This window comes from Heloderma suspectum, chromosome 2 (genome assembly GCF_057233095.1).
Source record: "Heloderma suspectum isolate Gila_16-S chromosome 2, 16-S_ref, whole genome shotgun sequence".
Classification (NCBI taxonomy): Eukaryota; Metazoa; Chordata; class Lepidosauria; order Squamata; family Helodermatidae; genus Heloderma; species Heloderma suspectum.
Window position 1 is genome coordinate 52,364,012 of NC_139459.1, and position 23,835 is coordinate 52,387,846.

General features: G+C 41.7%; 1 protein-coding gene across 11 annotated transcripts in view; it reads right to left on the minus strand.

Annotated features, from left to right (window-relative positions):
- SSBP2 (single stranded DNA binding protein 2) overlaps positions 1–23,835 on the minus strand; it is a 195,374-nt gene that overhangs the window by 61,635 nt on the left and 109,904 nt on the right. The window contains exon 6 of one of the 11 annotated variants that reach the window (XM_084833578.1): positions 1,574–1,657. The exons of the other annotated variants lie outside the window; for them this stretch is intronic. Within the exon in view, the coding sequence (XP_084689704.1) occupies positions 1,574–1,657 (84 nt within the window). The remainder of the gene's footprint in view (positions 1–1,573; positions 1,658–23,835) is intronic. 11 annotated transcript variants of the gene reach the window in all.

Consider the following 23,835-nt stretch of genomic DNA (forward strand, 5'->3'; position numbering starts at 1 on the left):
TATTTTATTTTATGTTCTCAATTATTAATAGGTTTTATTTTTCCTTTGCTAGAAAGTTCTTTTTGCAGCATTTAATTCTCTTTGTGGTATTTTAATTATTGTATTTTGTATTTTTAAATCACATTTATTTTTCTCTGTAAGCCTAGAGAAGATATGCTGATGGGCAGCCTATACAAATTCAGCAAGTAAATAAAAAAAATCTGTAATCAGAAGAAATCCAGTCCACACATATCCAGCCCACTGACAGGGACTTGTCACCAACTGACTGCATGATAAATCTAACCCACAGCCTGTTATTTTGTGTGGGGTCTTATAATTAGCTAAAGTCTTATGCTAGCATAGAGCTGTTTGGACCCAAATGGTTATAAAGAAGAAATGGCCTAGTTGAAGAAGAGAATGAGGAACTCCCACATATAACCTGAGTAGATGCTACTTATATGAAGTACACATGGCTGACTGCCATGGCATGGGGCCCTAGATAGCTACCAACTTCTGAGCTAGAACTGCAAGGAAGAAGATATATAATCTAACAATACATTGGTATTAATTATGTAACTTTACATACAGCTCACAGAAATACTATATCAAAACATTAAGAGATACACTGATGAAAAATGCTAATAGTCTGACTGTTATACTTGATTTAAAAGATTATATGTACCATGATACCTTTAACTCCAGACATAGTTGGAGAACTCAGAAGTCTGAATTGTTTAACTTGTGACAAAGCCAAGTTTAATCTCTTAAATGATTAACATAGATCTGATAGCACCTAAACTCCTTGCCCTCTACCATTTCCATCTTGGAACTGCTCACATTTTGAAATACTGCTTTATTCACAATGGCCCCAGACAACAGGCATACATTTTTTCCTTGAATAAGAAAAAAAGATAAGTAACTGGTATGTTCAAGAGCTAGAAAAAGCCATGTTCTATGCTTATTTGAAAGGAAATAAACGGTGCCATAAGAATAAATTAATGTATGAAAACATTCTGAATGATTTACCAACATTTAAGCATCAAATGTTCGGCAAGCTTAACAATATACAATAGCTGAACAGCATCTATTTCCAAACTATGATTACATTTGTGACAATGAAATAATGGTTTAAAATAATCAATTGTTGGTCCACAACATATAAAAATGCTATATTCAGAAATATGACAGAACCAGAAAAAGCAAAATCATGTGTGACAAAGACATATATGAGTATATTTGGGAAAACAATAATGGCAAATTAGCTGGCCCACACTGGATGTCAAAATTACTGTTACAAAGTACACGGGTCTTGGGACAGTAACTAATCAGACAAACAAACAAATGAACAATACCACATAATTTATTCAATGGTGAGAATATGGGGAAAGGGGGTGGTGGGTGCGAAGTGGGGTTCAATGTGTTATTTAAAAAAAGGTATTGAAAAATGAATACTACAGAGCATCTGTCTCAAAATATGAACCACTTCATATGGTGAAGGAAAGCTAAAATGGTAAATTTGAAATGAGCAAACTATCATTGTAATGGCAGTTGTAAGTAAGGTGTTTCAGATGGGTGCTTTTGTATACCCTCCTACCTGACCATGAGGTCCCATCGTGGGATTGCTGGGGTTGTGAGTGAGGGGCTGTGCATGGGGTGAAGGCTGTGAACCTGCAGGCCCCTATGGATTAATAACATTGGGGAAAAGATTAGAAACATTTTCCTAGGCTGTTTTACCCATTTTATTCCAACCTTCCAATATTTTTCAGGATGGAACATGATCTGAAATGTGGGTGATCAGTTCCTTTAAGGATCAACACACTGCCTGCTGCAAAACAGCACACAAGTACCATACTGAGTACTTTACAAACTCAGTCCAAACTGTGATGAAAACTATTACTCCACTAAAGAACATCTAGTAGACCACACAAACCAGATGTAAATAAACAGTTCAATTGCATATACAGTCTTGCACTAGAAAGCCTTGTACAAATGACTGGGATAGAATATACAACAAGGGACAATTGCAAAAGTGTCATAGTGATGTGAGATGCAAAGAATGGTCTGCTTATCACATCTCTTGTATGTGTTTCATAAAGGAGAAAAAATATAATTCATAATAGAACATTAAATCTGGAATGTGAAGTATATTAAAATGTCAATAAGAGGCATGAAGGGGAAGGGATGAAGACTATAAGAAATCTGAAAATTTGTTTTGTTAGCTTAATTATTTAGAAATGACTCTTAACCAAATATAAAGAATTAATATATTGAAAGCGAAAAGTGTTTTCAGAGCATTTATTGTGTAGAAATATAATACACATTCCTAATAGAATTGAAATCAATTTGTCATACTTTATTTTGCACAACAAATCCATATCCATTCTTGCTTGTATATTTCATCTCAAATATTAGCTGCAGTTTCACTTTGGTGTTCAAATTATCTATCTATCTATCTATCTATCTAATACAAAAAGAACTGGAATAGTTCTTTATGTTTATATGAGTTGTTCCCATTCCCATGAATATCAAAGCAGGAGAGAGGTTATCAATCTCACATTTTGCTCAAGTATCTCATGGGATGAACAGCTACACAGTGACCTGGTTTGCATGTAATGCCAATTTGTGGATTATTTAACCTACAAATTGGTGCGGGCGAGCAAGCATGGTTCTCACTTCTGCTTTTAATTACCAACCTATGATTGCCCTGGTTGGAAATTGTTATTGTGATGTCTGAACCCAGACACTCTGGGTTGTTAAGAGGTTAAGCAACCCAGAGTGGCTAGGTTGGACACCTTGATAATAACCTACAAACGGAGCGACCATATGTTCTTAATTGCAGGAGGCAGCGTGCTCGCTCACTCCTGCTCATGCATAACAACCCAGAGTTTAAACAACCCATGGAGTGTCATTACTTGTGAACCTGGTCAGTACATCATCACAAAACATGATCTTATGTCTCTATTGTTTTTGATACAGCACCACAAAACATTCAGGATGAGGGCTTATATAAACATTGAAGCATGCTCTATTTTTAAAAAATTATTTTTAGGTTGAATTTTAGCATAAGCAACACAGCAGTTTGTATAGGCAAGGGGTGGGGAATCTCTTTCAGCCCAAGGGCTGAATTCCAATTAGGAGAAGCTCTTGGGGCCACATCCCAAAGATGTGTGGGGTCAAAGACAATGGTATAGGCCCAGAGCCAAAGGCAAAAGGAGTGGGACCAAAAATACAAAAAATACCACCATGTTGTAGCTTAAACCACTTATCGACAGTAATGAAGATTTAGGAGAGGCATTTCAACCTTTAAGAATGGGGAGGGGGGAATGCACAAAAGCTGGGAACCCACCAAACAATCCATAGTCAGGGGAAAGGGGGCATGGCCATCTGGGAAACCTCAGAGGGCTGGATTTGGCCCACAGGCCTGAGGTTCCCCATTCCTGGTATAAGCATATATACAATTCCCAAGAATATTTTAAAAACTCCATTGATTAGTAAAAATGACAGCAGGAAGTTACAAGTACTATAAGGGCAATCCAGAGGCTTAACAGTACTTTAAAAATTGTGAGAAGTGAAGGTCACAAGAGATAGCCCCACAACAAATTTTAAAAAACTTATGCACATTTCCTATAATGGGATATGCTAATGAAAGGGTAGCAGAAGGACAATACAGCATACCAGTGTTGAACAGTTGTGGGGAAAAGCTGGCTGAGGGCTCAAACTTGTAGATGCCAAGAATCAGACTGTAGTAACCATGAAAGAGGGATTTTAAGTATTCTGGTAATTCAAATGTTAGTTTTCAGATCATTCATTACGTTAGCAGTGAGAAAATGGTTTTACGTATCATACTCCTCTACTGCAAAACACATGGTAGCAGCAGGGTGCAATGAGAATGATTCCCAATATTTTATTATAGGATGCAAATGTTACTTTTGGTTTAATGATACTGTAATTCTATAAACACTACTATAGGAGGGGAGAATGTCTTTATTGGTACAGATTTTGAGAAGCAGATTCTCATCAATTCTTTATCTGATGAATGATTCAAGAAACTGTCAAAATATAATTCCAAAAATAATGCTCAACAGGATGCAGGACCAAGAGTGGTGTCATCTTTTCCACTGATGTTACTTATTTTTATTTATTTCTTATGCTTGATTGCAGGAGAAAAAATGTCTTAGGGGAGGGCCAGTTAATTTTAATTCTATTTTGATTATAGTAAAATAGTAGGTTTTACTGTTGGTTTTTAGTCTTAAGTGCCTTGGGTATCCCAGTGATAGAAAGGTGGAATAGAAAGGCTATTAATAACAAGCAAAAACGGTTGTAAATTGTAGAGGAGTTTAGTCTACTCCAGGGTTAGGCAACCTGGCGCCCTCCAGATGTTTTAGACTAGAACTCCCATAAGCCCCAACCATTGGCCACTCTGGCTGGGGCTTATGGGAGTTGCAGTCCAAAACATCTGGAGGACACCAGTTTACTTCTGTAGGTATATATACGCTAAGGATGGAGAGAAGGGATTTAAAAAAAAAAACCAAAGCCCAAGAGATCAAGCAATACAAGAGATCTGTTTAGTGCATAGGTCACACCCATACAGAGAGGATCTTACTGATTTAACTGCGTTTTGTATTCATTTATAGTCTCAACAGTACCAAGACACACCTACAAGCTATCTCTTGCACTGTTTGACCTTTGGGGCTTAGTTCGAAAGAACCATATTTTTCTCCTTCTCTCTGCTAAGGATATCTTCCCACTTTAAAGTGCTAAAAGCTGCACACTTTTCGATCTTATATATTATGCAACAGACTCTGATCCAAGCTGTATGTTCAGAAGAGCTCCTGTTGTAGTGGGGCTTCCTCACTGAATTCAGTGGCACAGGAGAATCCTGGAGGTAGCCCACAGTGTTGAAGTCAATGAAGGAACCACTGTTTATGCAGGCCCTTTCACATACAGTCAGGGCCAGAAATATTGGAGCAAGGATAACTGTTTTGGCAGTTGGCCTCTGTACACCACCACACTGAAGTTGAAAGGAAACACATCCAGATGGGAGCGAAGTCAGGACTTTCAGCTGTAATTCAAGGGGTGTGACAAAAGTGGGGCACTAACCATTCAGGAAGTACAGCCAGTGGCATACACACACCCCCATCATTGGTGGCTCCTAAGTAATGGAACAAACCAACATAATTTCAAACTTAAGGATCGCCTTTAATACCTGGATGAAAATCCTTTGCAGTCAATGAGTGCCTGAAGTCTGGAACCCATGGACATGACCAAATGCTGAGTTTCCTCCCTTGAGATGCTTTGTTGTTGTTGTTCAGTCGCTGAAGCCTAGCTTGTAGGATTTTGAGCATCACCTTGCTGGCATGTGAAATGAGCGCAACTGTACGGTAGTTTGAACACTCTTTGGCGTTGCCCTTCTTTGGAAATGGAATGTAAACTGACCTTTTCCAGTCTTGTGGCCACTGTTGAGTGTTCCAAATGTGTTGGCATATTGAGTGCAGCACTTTAACAGCATCATCTTTTAGGATCTTAAACAGCTCAGCTGGAATACTGTCATCTCCGCTAGCTTTGTTGTTACTAATGCTTCCTAAGGCCTACTTGACTTCACTCTCTAGGATGTCCGGCTCAAGTTCAGTGACCACACTATCATGGCTATCAGGGGCATTAAGATCTTTCCTGTATAGTTCTTCTGTGTATTCTTGCCACCTCTTCTTAATCTCATCTGCTCCTCTGAGGTCCTTGCCTTCTTTGTCATTTATCATGCCCATCTTTGCACAAAACGTTCCCTTGATATCTCTGATTTTCTTGAAGAGATCTCTAGTCTTTCCCATTCTGTTGTTTTCCTCGATTTCTTTGCATTGTTAATTTAAGAAGGCCTTCTTGTCTCTCCTTGCTATTCTCTGGAACTCTGCATTCAGTTGGATATATCTTCCCCTTTCTCCCTTGCTTTTCACTTCCCTTCTTTCTTCAGCTACTTGTAAAGACAGCCACTTTGTTTTCTTGCATTTCTTTTTCTTTGGGATGGATTTAGTTGCTGCCTCCTGAACAATGTTACGGACCTCCGTCCATAGTTCCTCAGGCACTCTGTCTATAAGGTCTAATCCCTTAAATCTATTCCTCACCTCCACTGTATATTCACAAGGGATATGATTTAGGTCATACCTGAATGGTTTAGTGGTTTTCCCTACATTCTTCAATTTAAGCCGAAATTTTGCAACAAGAAGTTCATGATCTGAGCCACAGTCAGCTCCAGGTCTTGTTTTTACTGACTGTATAGAGCTTCTCCATCTTTGGTTGCAAAGTACATAATCAATCTGATTTCGATATTGACCATCTGGTGATGTCCAAGTGTAGAGTCACCTCTTGTGCTGTTGGAAAAGAGTGTTTGCTATGATCAGCGTGTTCTCTTGGAAAAACTCGATTAGCCTTTGTCCTGCTTCATTTTGTACACCAAGACCATGCTTACCTGTTATCCCAGTTATTTCTTGCCTTCCTCCTTTAGCATTCCAATCCCCTATGATGAAGAGGACATCTTTTTTTGGTGTTAGTTCTAGAAGGTGTTGTAGGTCTTCATAGAACCAATCAACCTCAGCTTCTTCAGCCTCAGTGGTTGGGGCATAGACTTTAATTACTGTGATGTTGAATGGTTTGCCTTGGATTCGTACTGAAATCATTCTATCGTTTTTGAGATTGTACCCCAGTACTGCTTTTCCCACCCTTTTGTTGACTATGAGTGCTACTCCATTTCTTCTAAGGGATTCTTGCCCACAGTAGTAGATATGATGGTCACCTGAATTAAATTCGCCCATGCCTGTCCATTTTAGTTCGCTGATTCCCAAGATGTCGATGTTCAATCTTGCCATCTCATGTTTGACCACCTCCAGCTTACCTTGATTCATTGATCTGACATTCCAGGTTCCTAAACAACATTGTTCTTTACAGCATCGGATTTTCTCTTTACCACCAGACACATCCACAGCTGAGTGTCCTTTCAGCTTTGGCCCAGCCGCTTCACTCTTTCTGGCGCTACTTGGAAATACCCTCTGCTCTTCCCCAGTAGTATATTGGACACCTTCCGACCTGAGGGGCTCATCTTCCAGCATCATATCTTTTAGCCTTGTGATATGTTCCATGGGGTTTTCTTGGCAAGAATACTGGAGTGGGTTGCCATTTCCTTCTCCAGTGGACCACAATTTGTCAGAACTCTCCGCCATGACCTGTCCGTCTTGGGTGGCCCTAGCTTAGGCATAGCTTATGGCTTCACTGAGTTACGCAAGCCCCTTCGCCACAACAAGGCAGTGATCCATGAAGGAGATGCTTTGCCAGGCCTTTAATGCAGCTGCCTTCAGCTGCTGCTTGTTTGTGGGTCTTTCTACCTTCAATCTTGTCTTCAGTAAGTGAAAAGCATGCTCTATTGGGTTGAGATCAGGGGACTGACTTGGCCAGTGAAGAACATCCCACTTCTTTGCCTGGAGAAACTCTGGGGTAGCTTTTGCTGTATGTTTTGGGTCATTATCCATCTGCAATATGAAGCGGCGTCCTATCAGTTTGGCGGCATTCGGCTGAATCTGAGCAGAAAGTATAGCCCTATAGACTTCAGAATTCATCCTGCTGCTTTTATCAGCAGTCAGGTCATCAGTAAACACCAGCAACCCGGCTCCATTGGCAGCCATACATGCCCATGCCATAACACTGCCTCCACCATGTTTGACAGATGAAGTGGTATGCTTTGGATCATGAGCTGTTCCTTCTCCATACTTTTCTCTTCCCATCATTCTGGTACAAGTTCATCTTGGTTTCATCAGTCCAAGGAATCTTATTCCAGAACTGGGCAGGCTTTTTTAGGTGTTTGCTGGCAAAGGCTAATCTGGCCTGTCTGTTCTTGAGCGTTACCAGTAGTTTGCACCTTGTTGTGAAGCCTCTGTATTTACATTCATAAAGCCGTTATCTTGACTGCAGATGTTGACAATGACATGCCTACCTCCACAAGAGCATTCTTGACCTGGCTAGATGTTGTGAAAGGGTTCCTCTTCACCATAAGCAGAATTCTGCAGTCATCCACTTTAGTTGTCTTCCGTGGTCTTCCAGGCCTTTTGCTGTTGCTGAGCTTGCCAGTTAATTCCTTCTTTTTCAGAATGTTCCAAATTGTTGTGTTGGCCACTCCCACTGTTTTTGCTATCCCTCTGATGGGTTTATTTTGTTTCCTCAGCCTAATGATGGCCTCCTTCACTCGCATGGACACCTCTTTGGACCTCATGTTGGGAGTTCCAGTGAACAGCTACCAAATGCAAATGTAACACTCAGAACCACCTCCAGGCCTTTTATCTGCTTGATTGGTCACGGGGTACCCAGGAAACTGGCCACACCTGGCCATGCAGCTGCTTGTCAGCCATTCGTTCCATTACTTATGAGCGACCAACTATGGGTGTGTGTGTATGCCACTGGCTGTCCTTCCTGAATGGTTAGTGCCCCACTTTTGTCAAACCCCTTGAATTACAGCTGAATGTCCTGACTTTGCTCCCATCTGCGTGTGTTTCCTTTCAACTTCAGTGTGGTGGTGTACAGAGGCCAACTGCCAAAACAGTTATCCTTGTTCTAATATTTCTGGCCCTGATGATTCTACAAGATGACTCTGGACTTGGTTTACTACACATGCACACATTTTAAAAATGTTTAAAAAGTTATTATCAAAATGAGCTGCCATCTTTAAAATTCTATTCTTTCATACTGGCTGCCTCTTGAGCAATTAAGGGCAGGCTTGCCCACAATGAAATATTACAGCACATTATAGCAACATGTATTACACAAGAGGGAAAGTCCATAAGCAATCCCATAACTTCAGCAGGACTACTTCTATGAAGTTGCTAGGATTGTATGTGCATTTTGATATTAAGTTCTGACATTAAAAATCTTGATAGCTGTGCTTGTTGTTACTACTTTCTTAAAGGAAATTGTACAGACTTTCTGCTCTTGGGATAAGCGTACTAAAATGCTTACATTAATAGCTTTTCTGTCATAAGCTATACTAGATTTCTATGTGCATAAATTCCAACATTTGTACACTACAAATCCACAATGAGGTTAATGTATTTATGACAACATGTCCTCCTTCTCAATTGAAGACTACTACATTATATAAAAGATCCTCATTTCATAATTCTCTGACAAAAAGCTCATAGAAACAAGCTGAACATCTTTGATGCAACTAGTTTCACTACAGAACTTTCTAAATAAAGCAATGGAGCATAAAACATGTCAAATACATTTATCTGAGTTAACATACATCACAGATATTTTAACGTTGTTTCTTCCCTGGATCTTGAGGTGACCTATCGATAGCCAATCACTACAACAGGGGGAGCAACCCACGGCCTGCATGCAGCTCCCCTGTGCTCCAGTGAACCACCTAGAGAGCTTCAGCTATTGGGGGGTATAAAAATTTAATAAATACATAAATAAATAGTGCACCACCACCATGTTGTGGAATTTCAGTGGTGTGTTGGTGGCAACCCCGCCCCATGGTTTGCGAAATGAGCTAAATGTGTCTCTTTTTTGGCATCTGCCATGGTCTGCCACCAAAATTCAGCAGGAAACCACCGATTTTTTGCCACAGTCACACCACCAAATTTTGGCAGCCTGCCAGTGGCAGGAGTGCAGCCTCCAGGAGGGTTGGAAATTGGGCCCCAGTCCCCTGAAGTTGACCACCCCTGCACTATAGCATGAAAAGCTTTTCTGATTAACATTTATCCTCCATAAATTTCAGAAAATCAGCCTGTCATCAACCTGTAATAAAATATTTCCCTTATTCAGTCTTACTGAGAAATAAAGTATCACTGATCTGCTTGATTTTTGATGAGCTACCGAAAGATCCTTCTCCCACCCCAACACACACCTGTGCAAGTGGACCTGTCCCCAACATCTGTGTCATCCTGGACACCAATTAACACAAGTGCTCTCATGTCTTGAGGAGATTTGTTTCAGAGGCTATGTTGCATAATATATAAGAACACACATACTTAATTAAAATACATTTCTAGCAGGAAGTGTGTATACATGTATATGTAAGTGTCTGATACTTAATCATGCACAAACAATCATAATCAAATAATTCACAGACTTGACATTTCTTCCAGGTATCCATGGTGAGACTTGACAGCAGGGCTAGACAAAACTGTATTTTTTATACTTTTATTAAATTTATATACCACCTAACCAACAGACACCCTTGGGGCAGTTTACAAACTTTTTTTTTTACATATTTTTAAAAGGCACCAATATTAGGACTGAAGGCATATACCACAATCGTATACATTTCTATTCAAAAGTAAGTCTCACTTAGTTCAATGGGTCTTACTCCCAAATAAATAGGCATAGGATTACAGTCTCAACTGAATAAAGAAGAATTTCAGCAGGTGCATTTTTCATGCCTTACCAGTAGTTAATCCATCCATGGTTTACTTTAATATTAGAAACAAATTTTAGTCCAAGAAGTATTATTATTAATTATTATTACTGATTAATAACAAGAACGACAATAACATGAATTTAGGTTCTCAAGCAGCATCAGCCTAAGTAAATGGCTCATTTCTTCCTCCTGGCAAGTCACTATTGCTTGGTCTAACCAACTTTTCTGTGACTTTTTGGTAAAATGGGATCATTCCATGTGTGTCACTTATTCTGTCTGGTTGAATCATACTGCTCATATACATTCTGTATGGATTGTTTTATAAAAGGCAAACAGTGAAGTTCTGAAGACCATACTACTTTTCTTCGATAATGAGTGGCAGAGGCGGCTGTCATCTTGAACAAGATTTGTATTTAAAGAGGTAAAGGCAAAAGAGGGAAGGTGTATGGTTAAAGGCAGAAATGGAGGTAGCAATGTGGCAGTACCAAAACTAGTAGCATGCTGGTACACGCTTCTCAATCACTTCTGCTTAGCTCCTCTCACTATAGTTTGTTTACTATCACATCTGAACTGGAATCCCTGGCTTCTTCCTACCATTACAAGCCAGAATCATAAACCCCTACATATATTTGCTGCCTACAATGCAAGAGTCTTGACAGAAAATCTATGTTTATTATGCTTTAGCTTTTACCATGCAAATGCTCTGTGAACTTGCTCACATGCTCTTCTATCCTCTCCTTGTCTAAAAGGACAATAGCATCTCTTCAGGGTCTCTACATCATCTCCCCCTTGATGGGTGAAACATGACCCTTCCCTTTCCCTTCTCCGTAGGGCAGAACATGAAGTTTGGGTTTTGGACCACTGATTACAAATATAATATAAATAATCTCTCTCTCCCTCTCTCTTTCTCTGTCTCTCTCTCAAGAGAAAGAGTGTCAAAACTGGATTATCGGAGACATGCTCTTAAGTGCAATGGGAAATACATAGTGCCTTTCCAGAGGATGATAAATATATTCTTAGAACTATATCCATGATAGCCACAATCCAATATCAGGACTGTGATATCCTGTCTCCATGCAATCTGGACATCTGTTTGCAGGACTATTATTCAATAACTCACAGCAAACAGGAACAAAATTTGGCAACTGAATGTTGATTCATCCTCTAGAACTGTTGGATTCCATAATGTTAGGATACTTCATTCTGTCAGCAAAATGAGCTGAGAACTGCATTGCTTGCTGGTTATGTCTTTACATTTCCACAAGGTTTCCTGAACTATTCAGATGTGGGGGGTTGAAGAGAAAGAGCTCTAGTCAGCTGATATGAATGAGGAAGTCAGAGTGGGTGCACTTGAGGGGAAATAGCAGGAACATGACCTTGCTGTTCCTGGGAGGACAGAGTTCTAGTTAGACAAATACATCTTTACAAAAATAGCTACAGATTGTAAATAAGTTGTTTGAGCTGTTATCACCAGGACAAAGTAAATGAAGATACAAGATTCAAGAGGCTTTGTAGGCTCAAGCCTAAAGAAAACATATTCATTTATAACATCTCATTGAAATGCATGGTTATTTTATTACTATATGCTGTTCAACTTTCCTTTTAACCACAAAGAATAGACTCTTATCATGACCTGTGTATTTAGAAATTATACCAGTCTTCATCATTAACTATCATGTCACAATAGTGTTGCTATAGACAACATACTACAGAAAAAAGAAAGATCCAAATTGTTTATGTTGTTTTTATTCTTCCTTTAACATATAATAGTATTGCATATACTATAAAATTAACTCTGCTCCACAATAACCATTTGATGTAACAAGAGAAAACAGACAGAAAGTAATAGCCACTAGATGGCATGATAATCTTATACACTATATATATTTATTTGCACAAGCCTTTACATAAGAACAGCATATAAAATATGACTTTGAAATTCCTTGTCAACACATCTTTTATCATCTCATTGGTATACTATTATATCAGTAACTATAGCTGGTAACTATCCGGTTACTTATCTAAGTACCATATGAGTACCATAAGTACCAAATGAGTACCAATACTTGGACAATTTATAACATGCTCAATAAGAATGCATCAAGAAAATGTTATTAAAACAAAATAATCACACAGATATGAATAGGTTTCACGTTTTATATTTTCTAACAATCACCCTCTCCCAACAGCAATATTCATTCGTTACTAGCAGAAGTAATTTAGTCACTAGTTAGTTATTTGCTTATAAGTGAGCTTCTATTTGGGAAAACCCCTTCATGGATCACTGCCTTGTTGTGGCGAAGGGGCTTGCGTAACTCAGTGAAGCCATAAGCTATGCCATGCAGGGCCACCCAAGACGGACAGGTCATGGCAGAGAGTTCTGACAAAATGTGGTCCACTGGAGAAGGAAATGGCAACCCACTCCAGTATTCTTGCCAAGAAAACCCCATGGAACGTATCACAAGGCGAAAAGAGATGACGCCGGAAGATGAGCCCCTCAGGTCGGAAGGTGTCCAATATGCTACTGGGGAAGAGCAGAGGGTATTTCCAAGTAGCGCCAGAAAGAGTGAAGCGGCTGGGCCAAACCCGAAAGGACACTCAGCTGTGGATGTGTCTGGTGGTGAAAAGAAAATCCGATGCTGTAAAGAACAATATTGTTTAGGAACCTGGAATGTCAGATCAATGAATCAAGGTAAGCTGGAGGTGGTCAAACATGAGATGGCAAGATTGAACATCGACATCTTGGGAATCAGCGAACTAAAATGGACAGGCATGGGCGAATTTAATTCAGGTGACCATCATATCTACTATTGTGGGCAAGAATCCCTTAGAAGAAATGGAGTAGCACTCATAGTCAACAAAAGGGTGGGAAAAGCAGTACTGGGGTACAATCTTAAAAATGATAGAATGATCTCAGTACGAATCCAAGGCAAACCATTCAACATCACAGTAATTAAAGTCTATGCCCCAACCACTGAGGCCGAAGAAGCTGAGGTTGATCGGTTCTATGAAGACTTACAACACCTTCTAGAACTAACACCAAAAAAAGATGTCCTCTTCATCATAGGGGATTGGAATGCTAAAGGAGGAAGTCAAGAAATCACCGGGATAACAAGCAGGCATGGCCTTGGTGTACAAAATGAAGCAGGACAAAAGCTAATAGAGTTTTGCCAAGAGAACATGTTGATCATAGCAAACACTCTTTTCCAACAGCACAAGAGGCGACTCTACACATGGACGTCACCAGATGGTCAATATCGAAATCAGATTGATTATGTCCTTTGCAGCCAAAGATGGAGAAGCTCCATACAGTCAGTAAAAACAAGACCTGGAGCTGACTGTGGCTCAGATCATGAGCTGCTTCTTGCAAAATTTCGGCTTAAATTGAAGAACGTCGGGAAAACCACTAAACCGTTCAGGTATGACCTAAATCATATCCCTGATGAATATACAGTGGAGGTGAGGAATAGATTTCAGGGATTAGACCTGATAGACAGAGTGCCTGAGGAACTATGGACGGAGGTCCGTAACATTGTTCAGGAGGCAGCAACTCAATCCATCCCAAAGAAAAAGAAATGCAAGAAAGCCAAGTGGCTGTCTGATGAGGCTTTACAAGTAGCTCACGAAAGAAGGGAAGCGAAAAGCAAGGGAGAAAGGGGAAGATATACCCAACTGAATGCAGAGTTCCAGAGAATAGCAAGGAGAGACAAGAAGGCCTTCTTAAATGAACAATGCAAAGAAATCGAGGAAAACAACAGAATGGGAAAGACTAGAGATCTCTTCAAGAAAATTGGAGATCTCAAGGGAACGTTTTGTGCAAAGAAGGGCATGATAAAGGACAAAGAAGGCAGGGACCTAACAGAAGCAGATGAGATTAAGAAAAGGTGGCAAGAATACACAGAAGAACTCTACAGGAAAGATCTGAATGTCCCTGATAGCCATGATAGTGCGGTCACTGAATTTGAGCTGGACATCCTCGAGAGTGAAGTCAAGTGGGCCTTAGGAAGCATTAGTAACAACAAAGCTAGCGGAGATGACAGTATTCCAGCCGAGCTATTTAAAATCCTAAAAGATGATGCTGTTAAAGTGCTGCATTCAATATGCCAACAAATCTGGAACACTCAACAGTGGCCACAAGACTGGAAAAGGTCAGTTTACATTCCAATTCCAAAGAAGGGCAACGCCAAAGAGTGTTCAAACTACCGCACAATTGCGCTCATTTCACATGCCAGCAAGGTGATGCTCAAAATCCTACAAGCTAGGCTTCAGCAGTATGCGAACCGAGAACTACCGGAAGTACAAGCTGGGTTTAGAAGAGGCAGAGGAACTAGAGATCAAATCGCCAACATTCGCTGCATCATGGAGAAAGCAAGAGAATTCCAGAAAAACGTCTATTTCTGCTTCATTGACTACGCTAAAGCCTTTGATTGTGTGGATCACAACAAACTGTGGCAAATTCTTAAAGAGATGGGAGTACCAGACCACCTTACCTGTCTCCTGAGAAACCTGTACGAGGGTCAAGAAGCAACAGTAAGAACCGGACATGGAACAACCGAGTGGTTCAAAATTGGGAAAGGAGTACGACAAGGCTGCATATTGTCACCCTGCTTATTTAACTTATATGCAGAGTACATCATGAGAAATGCCGGGTTGGATGAATCAGAGGTCGGAATTAAGATTGCTGGGAGAATTATCAACAACCTCCGATATGCAGACGATACCACCCTAATGGCAGAAAGCGAAGAGGATCTCAAGAGCCTCTTGTTGAGGGTGAAAGAGGAGAGTGCAAAAGCTGGTTTGAAACTCAACATTAAAAAAACTAAGATCATGGCATCTGGCCCCATCACTTCCTGGCATATAGAAGGGGAAGAAATGGAAGCAGTGACAGATTTTACTTTCTTGGGCTCCAAGATCACCGCAGAAGGTGACTGTAGCCATGAAATTAAAAGACGCTTGCTCCTTGGGAGGAAAGCTATGGCCAACCTAGACAGCATAGTAAGAAGCAGAGACATCACCTTGCCGACAAAGGTCCGTCTAATCAAAGCTATGGTTTTCCCAGTAGTAATGTATGGCTGTGAGAGCTGGACTATAAGGAAGGCTGAGCGCCGAAGAATCGATGCTTTCGAACTGTGGTGCTGGAGAAGACTCTTACGAGTCCCCTGGACTGCAAGGAGGTCAAATCAGTCCATCCTAAAGGAAATCAACCCTGAATGCTCATTGGAAGGACAGATAATGAAGCTGAAGCTCCAATATTTTGGCCACCTAATACGAAGAGAAAACTCCCTGGAAAAGACCCTGACGCTGGGAAAGATTGAAGGCAAAAGGAGAAGGGGACGGCAGAGGATGAGATGGCTAGATAGCATCACCGATGCAATGAATATGAACTTGAGCACGCTCCGGGAGAAAGCGCAGGACAGGAAGGCCTGGCGTGCTATGGTCCATGGGGTCACGAAGAGTCGGACACGACTGAACGACTGAACAACAACAAATTTGGGAAAAATCTGTTCCTCCCAGAGTATTGGGAGTTAACTGTTTCTGGCTGACTTAGGTATGAACTCTGTTCTATTCTCTGCATGACCTGCCTTACTGGGGGTGGGGGGTGGGATCTATGAGCTGGAGCCAAAGCACCATGGCAGCATTCAGCTCATGCATAGGAGCATTTCAGCTCCTTCTTTCAAGAAGCAGCCCACTGCAGCCACACCCCACCATTTCACAGGTCCTATAATGAGGCAGCACATACAGTCAGGGCCAGAAATATCGGAACAAGGATAACTGTTTTGGCAGTTGGCCTTCATACACCACCATATTGAAGTTGAAAGGAAACACACGCAGATGGGAGCGAAGTCAGGACATCCAGCTGTAATTCAAGGGGTTTGACAAAAGTGGGGCACTAACCATTCAGGAAGTACAGCCAGTGGCATACACAAACACCCATCGTTGGTGGCTCATAAGTAATGGAACAAACCAACATCATTTCAAACTTAAGGATTGCCTTTAATACCTGGATGAAAATCCTTTGCAGTCAATGACTGCCTGAAGTCTGGAACCCATGGACATGACCAAATGCTGAATTTCCTCCCTTGAGATGCTTTGCCAGGCCTTTACTGCAGCTGCCTTCAGCTGCTGCTTGTTTGTGGGTCTTTCTGCCTTCAGTCTTGTCTTCAGTAAGTGAAAAGCATGCTCTGTTGGGTTGAGATCAGGTGACTGACTTGGCCAGTGAAGAACATCCCACTTCTTTGCCTTGAGAGACTCTTGGGGAGCTTTTGCTGTATGTTTTGCAACATTATCCATCTGCAATATGAAGCGGCGTCCTATCAGTTTGGCAGCATTCAGCTGAATCTGAGCAGAAAGTATAGCCCTATAGACTTCAGAATTCATCCTGCTGCTTTTATCAGCAGTCAGGTCATCAATAAACACCAGTGACACGGTTCCATTGGCAGCCATACATGCCCATGCCATAACACTGCCTCCACCATGTTTGACGGATGATGTGGTATGCTTTGGATCATGAGCTGTTCCTTCTCCATACTTTTCTCTTCCCACCATTCTGGTACAAGTTAACCTTGGTTTCATCAGTCCAAAGAATCTTATTTCAGAACAGGGCAGGCTTTTTTAGTTGTTTGCTGGCAAAGGCTAATCTGGCCTGTCTGTTCTTGAGCATTACCAGTGGTTTGCACCTTGTTGTGAAGCCTCTGTATTTACATTCATAAAGCCGTCTCTTGACTGTAGATTTTGACATTGACATGCCTACCTCCTCAAGAGTGTTCTTGGCCTGGCTAGATGTTGTGAAAGGGTTCCTCTTCACCATGAGCAGAATTCTGCAGTCATCCACTTTAGTTGTCTTCCGTGGTCTTCCAGGCCTTTTGCTGCTGCTGAGTTTGCCAGTTAAGTCCTTCTTTTTCAGGATGTTCCAAACTGTTGTACTGGCCACTCCCACTGTTTTTGCTATCTCTCTGATGGGTTTATTTTCTTTCCTCAGCCTAATGATGGCCTCCTTCACTCGCATGGACACCTCTTTGGACCTCATGTTGGGAGTTCCAGTGAACAGCTACCAAATGCAAATGTAACACTCAGAACCACCTCCAGGCCTTTTATCGGCTTGATTGGTCATGGGGTACCCAGGAAACAGGCCACACCTGGCCATGCAGTTGCTTGTCAGCCATTCATTCCATTACTTATGAGCCACCAACGATAGGTGTGTGTGTATGCCACTGGCTGTCCTTCCTGAATGGTTAGTGCCCCACTTTTGTCAAACCCCTTGAATCACAGCTGAAAGTCCTGACTTCACTCCCATCTGGGTGTGTTTCCTTTCAACTTCAGTGTGGTGGTGTACAGAGGCCAACTGCTAAAACAGTTATCCTTGTTCCAATATTTCTGGCGCTGACTGTAAGGCACAGGACTGCCACCAGAAGTAAAAATGGCAATCTCCCTCATGTTCCACGCATGTGTGCGCGTGTGCATGTAAGAGAGAGAGCAGGGGAGGGAGAGAATCTATTTATATCTTGGCCAAGTGAAGATGTGTAAAAAAAATTGAGACCTGAGTATTACAATAGATGAAAATAAACTGAAAATAAGGAATATATGATAGATCATTTATATATTTATATATTCAATTGCTTCCACAGAAGCATATATTCAATAGCTTCCTCGAAGGCACATATCATCTAGCAGCTTGCAGATCTGGGTGCAAATGAAGTCCCTTAACATTCAGTCTTAATTCTTAACAGGTAGATTTTCTAGAAAACAAAACCATGGGTCCTTTTCTGTATTCTTCCTTTTATGCAAAACTGAAATCTAGCCCTCAGTTAACCCTCAGAAGGAATGCACAATACAAGCCAATTGGGTATTACTCAGAAGTATTTTCCATCAGTTCTGATTTTGCCAACTTTTAGTTTCATTAAATATAACAATTTCCATTCTGCCTAATGCTACATAGTTTAGCAGATATTCTTCATCAACACTCTAGTATCACAGGTTTTTGCAAGATTACTCTTTAAGAATGTCCTTTGTTTAAAGAAAATCCTTATTTCAGCAGTTCCTCAATTGCAAAGAGTTGACAACTCTCTGCTCAGCAGTAAGGAGCTGCTGCACTTGCTGCTGCCTCCAAGGTCTTCATGGCTAGCAATGACTTCCATTAATATCATGTATTATTGTGCAGCAGCAGCCAATAGAGTTCCATACTGGAGGCATTGTGATATTACCTGACACATGATGTAATTACATCACTAAGGGGCAGTTGACAAAGATTCTTGTACCAAATCAGTAAACCAGAGAACACGCACTCACAGTCCGGTGACACGATATCACTGAAGGGTCAGACACACCAATCAACTGATGAACATTGCAAGATGGAATCCTTCAAAAGCCAAACGGCATGATTTTTGAATTTGCGAAAACAAAAATAAATAGAAGAGTAAGTGCTGGTTAGCCCTAATTCTGCCTTATATTAATTATTTCTATCAGGTTTTCCATTTGTTCCTCTTCTTTCTTTCTTTCTTTCTTTCTTTCTTTCTTTCTTTCTTTATTAAATTTATTAATCGCCCATCTGACTGGTCACCCAGCCACTCTGGGCGATGTACAACCCCCATAAAACAATTTAAAACAATAAAATTTTACCATAATTTTTTTTTTAAATACCCTAACCCACCCCAAATGCCTGCCTGAACAACCACGTTTTTAATGCACGACGGAAGCTCATTAAAGAGGGGGCATGACGGAGTTCCCTAGGGAGGGAGTTCCACAGAGTGGGGGCCACCACAGAGAAGGCCCTCTCCCTCGTCCCCACCAGTCTAGCTGTCCTGGCTGATGGGACAGAGAGAAGGCCATCTGAGGCTGATCTTGTTAAGCTGCCTGTCTGGTGTTGCTGGAGGCACTCCTTAAGATAGGCTGGGCCGGAACCATATAGGGTTTTAAAGGTCAAAACCAACACCTTGAATTTGGCCCGGAAAACAACTGGTAACCAGTGCAACTCCTTCAGCACTGGAGTGATGTGATCTCGCCGGCGGCTGCCTTTAATCAGGCGAGCCGCCGCGTTCTTTACCAGCTGCAGCTTCCGAACCGTCTTCAAGGGTAACCCGACGTAGAGCGCATTACAGTAGTCTAAACGAGAGGAGACCAGGGCATGTACTACCGATGGGAGCAGATGGTCGGGAAGGAAGGGGCGCAGCCGCCGTATCAGATGGAGTTGATACAGCGCTGTCCGGCTCACAGCTGACACCTGAGCCTCCATGGACAGCTGGGAGTCCAAAATGACCCCCAGGCTGCGGACCTGGTCTTTCAAGGGTAGCCGTACCCCATTCAACACCAGGTCAACATCCCCCAGCCTCCTCTTGTCTCCCACCAAAAGTACCTCGGTCTTGTCAGGGTTCAGCTTCAGCTTATTCCTCCCCATCCAGCCACTCACCGTCTCCAGACATTTGGACAGGGATTCTACGGCCAACCTTGGTGAAGATTTGAATGAGAGGTAGAGCTGCGTGTCATCCGCATATTGATGACACCGCACCCCAAACCTCCTGATGATAGCCCCCAGTGGCTTCACATAGATGTTAAATAGCATCGGGGAGAGGATGGAACCCTGTGGCACCCCACAAGTAAGTGGCCACGGGTCCGAAACCTCCTCTCCCAGTGCTACCCTCTGGTACCTGCCGGAGAGGAAGGACCGGAACCACCGCAATACAGTGTCTCCAATGCCCAACCCCTCCAGGCGGTCCAGGAGGATACCGTGGTCAACGGTATCAAAAGCCGCTGAGAGGTTGAGGAGAACAAGGAAGGAGCATTCACCCCTATCCAGAGCCCTCCTCATATCATCCACCAAGGCGACCAAGGCCGTTTCTGTCCCATGCCCAGGCCTGAAGCCCGACTGAAATGGGTCTAGATAATCAGTTTCTTCCAAGTGTGCCTTCAACTGCACCGCCACCACCCGCTCAATCACCTTGCCCAAAAATGGCAGATTTGAGACTGGGCGAAAGTTGTTCAGAACTTCTTAAAACAACCTTACAGTGAAATCCTATGCATGTTTACTCAGAAGTAAGTTCCACTTTGTTGAACTGGGCTTACTCCCTTGTGTGTTTAGGATTGCAGCCCTCGTCTTTTAAATAATCCATTGAATATGGATTCTACAACTATACTACTATATACATACAGTGTCGTAGGTACAACTACAAACTTCTTTCTGGGTGAAATCACTCCAGTTTGTGCCATTTGATATCCATCTGGAAGCTGCCAATATTCTCTTCTACTGGCAGCTGACCCCACTCGTCAACATGAGGTTCTAAACACAAGGAAACAGCCAAATCGGTTGGGGGAGGGGGAGGGCAATATTATATACTGATTACACTTAGCAGCTTTGGGGGCTACGAAAGTGAAGGAGGTAGATGGATGGCATTGCTACTTTAAAACCAGCACTGTCTATATGCCTGCATGCTCTGTTCTATAACTGTAAACAAACTTTATAATCGCATTATGAGCCAGCACCTTTCTTCAGAAAGAAAAATATACTGTAATGCAGATTTGGAATTTCCTACTGCTTAGGAAATGTGCATGGAAAAGGACTGAAAGTTGTAGTAACTGGACATATGAACCTGCCTCTGTATGCCTGCCACTTGAAGTAAAACATTATAAAGAATAAAAGAATGGCAATTAAGGATATGCTACCTAGAAGCATTAGGCTGATTCTGTCCAACAGATGATTTGGCTTCATGCCATGATCCATAAGGTCACCTGTACAGGTCTGCAAACTCTTGCCCAAACAATGTGCACAATTAGCTATGTGAAATAGGATCCTACACAGCGCAGCTATTTTCTTTGCATATGAACCATGCATTAAAAAAAATCAAGCTACACTCCATTTAGTATTAATCTGGACACTGCCAATATTCTCTCCAATTGCCAGCTGACCCCCACTTGTCAACATGTGGGGGTTGACAAGAGAATCTGCTCTGTATACATAAATATGTTGAGAAAACCCCAAACGTCTGCCACACAAACCCAGCATGCTGCAGAGTTTCTGCCATATGCTTAAAACGTAGGGCATACGCTCAGTATATACAGCCCTGGATAGTCTTGTTGACCTGTGCAAACTGGAAGGGCAAACTACAGCACACCCAACACAGTTCTGCAATGGCATATTGCAATGGATGGTTAACAGCTGTGGACTAGGCTAGCTACTTTTCAGGAAAATGTGTACAGCATTGCTGACATTCTTACTGAGGAACCTCTAATGAGCTTCCAAAAAATCCTATAGTTCCCTGAAACACACTGTGAAAACTCCTGCTGTATTATATTAAATTATGAGGCATTGCTTTATGTCAAGTCATTTATTTTATTTATTTCATTTCTATGGAGATTGCAAGAATTTTAATTCATGTACATGATGGCACCTCTCCCTTAAGAAGTCATTAATTGTGCTGGAAACATGGTTTCTTAGTTTCTGTGTCAATAAACTTACTGACTTTTTAAAAAATCACTGAAATTATTTCTTATAAGACAACTTTGCACCTTTATGGTGACCAATACATTATTCATATTCATATATCTTTTATTTTCAGTGATGATCCTTTCAGTGCTGACATCTAGCAATTTCGGCCAAGTGCCTATGTTAGTATTATCTGGTAAAAACTACTGCTTGTTTATTGTCTGGTACAGTTTCCCCAAACAGAATGAGTGCACAGCCTTATGGTCTAACTGGCATACAGATCAATATACTGAGGAAAGTAGAAGACAACATATTGAGATAATAGACCCTTGCATATCACAGGATGACAAGTTCCCTCTAGATTCAGTAGTTTTCAGGAACAGCCAATGTTTTCTGATATGCCATTTAATACCTCCCTCATAGCAAAAGTAATGTATGACTAACACCCTCCACATAGAAGCCCATAATGCAAGGACCCAATTCATGAAATCTCACACCCACACACTTTTTTTAAAGGGGAAGAATAGTGTGAATCAGGCTTCACATGTAAATGTATTTATTTAAAAGCATTCATACTCTGCCTTTCCAGTATTCAGTACCCAAGCTGGTTTATATAAAACCAGCATATAGTCTTCTGCATGGAGAGTCTATATCACACATTACTTTAGATACATGAAAAGGAGGAGAGTGGTGTGCCTGCCAAGCTACCTATTAACTAGGGTTAAGACATGAAGAGCACTAGAACAATCCTGGGGGCCATCTACATGAACCTTTTACTCCAGGGCGGGTGTGAGTCGAAGTCCTTTTGATTAGACGACACAGTTGCCACTTCGCAGCCATCCGTTCCGGTTGGCTCCCAGAAAATGTGGATTTCCAAGGAGGCGTTTTGCTGCAATGTTTTTGGTTTGCTATGGGTTTCCCATGGTTGTGAGCCATCTGTCCCTTCCCCAAACTGACTTCACATTTTGCAGTAGGCGTGCGTAGTGCTTGCGTTGGTCTGTGACGCTCCTTTACTTCCCCTATCCCTTCACAGCTGCGCAGTTACAGAGGCACAGAGAGGCGTTTTCATCTATTTAATCACACTTTCGCACATTTTTGCAGCTTCATATATTCACAGTGGTTGCTTTTGGACTCAGTGCCCAAGGAGTGGGGAGGGCGTCCTTGGGGGAGGACCAACATTGCTCCGGCCACCATTTCGGAGCGATGGGTTGGCACGTACCACTCATGCTTGTGAGTGCGAACCATTGCAAGAGCCTCAGGCTGGGGAACTGATGGCATGGAAACAGATGGCATGGAAAACTTTTTACCTAATTAGGGACGGAAAGACACAGCAGAACCCCTAAAATACAAAACAGCCACTGAAGTGTTGCACCCCCAAACTCATGGGACTGCGCAGCTGTGCATTTAAGTATAATGACAACAAAAGGGCATGGCGGAGTCTGTTAGGGAAGTGCGCACCAGAACCTACTTCGAAGCTGCAATGCTGCGCAGTTGCAATAGAGTGGAGGGTGAAAGCGGTGCCATGTAGATGGGGACCTGGTATTAAATGAGCAGGGGTTAAAGTACATTAGAAAGTTACAGTGTTATTGGAAAGGGCTTTAGCTAAGTGGTGTAGCCCAAAGTTCCAGGTTCAATCCCCACCAACTTCCAGGTAGAAAAGCAGTGGTGCAGCTAGGTAATTTTAGAGTCTTATGTCCCCCTCCCTTTTGGCCATGTGTATTACTTCAGCTTTAAAGGCACACAACTAACATTTCTCTTCTCTTTCCCCACTGCCATTCTATATTTTACAACTGCTTCTACATTCCTGATATGTCAGAGAGAAAGTGAGAGAAAACTGTTTGCCAACACTTCTTTAAAAAATAATGGTTTCTCATTTTAAACTCAAATGATAGCACCATCATGACTACAGGAATAAAATAGTTTGTGTCTACTGTCCTGAGGCTAAACACGTTTAGTTGGGAATAAGCACCCTTTTGATGGAGAAAATAATAATATATTTTAAAAGTAAAAATAAAATAACAATTTGTAACCAAGTTATACCCAG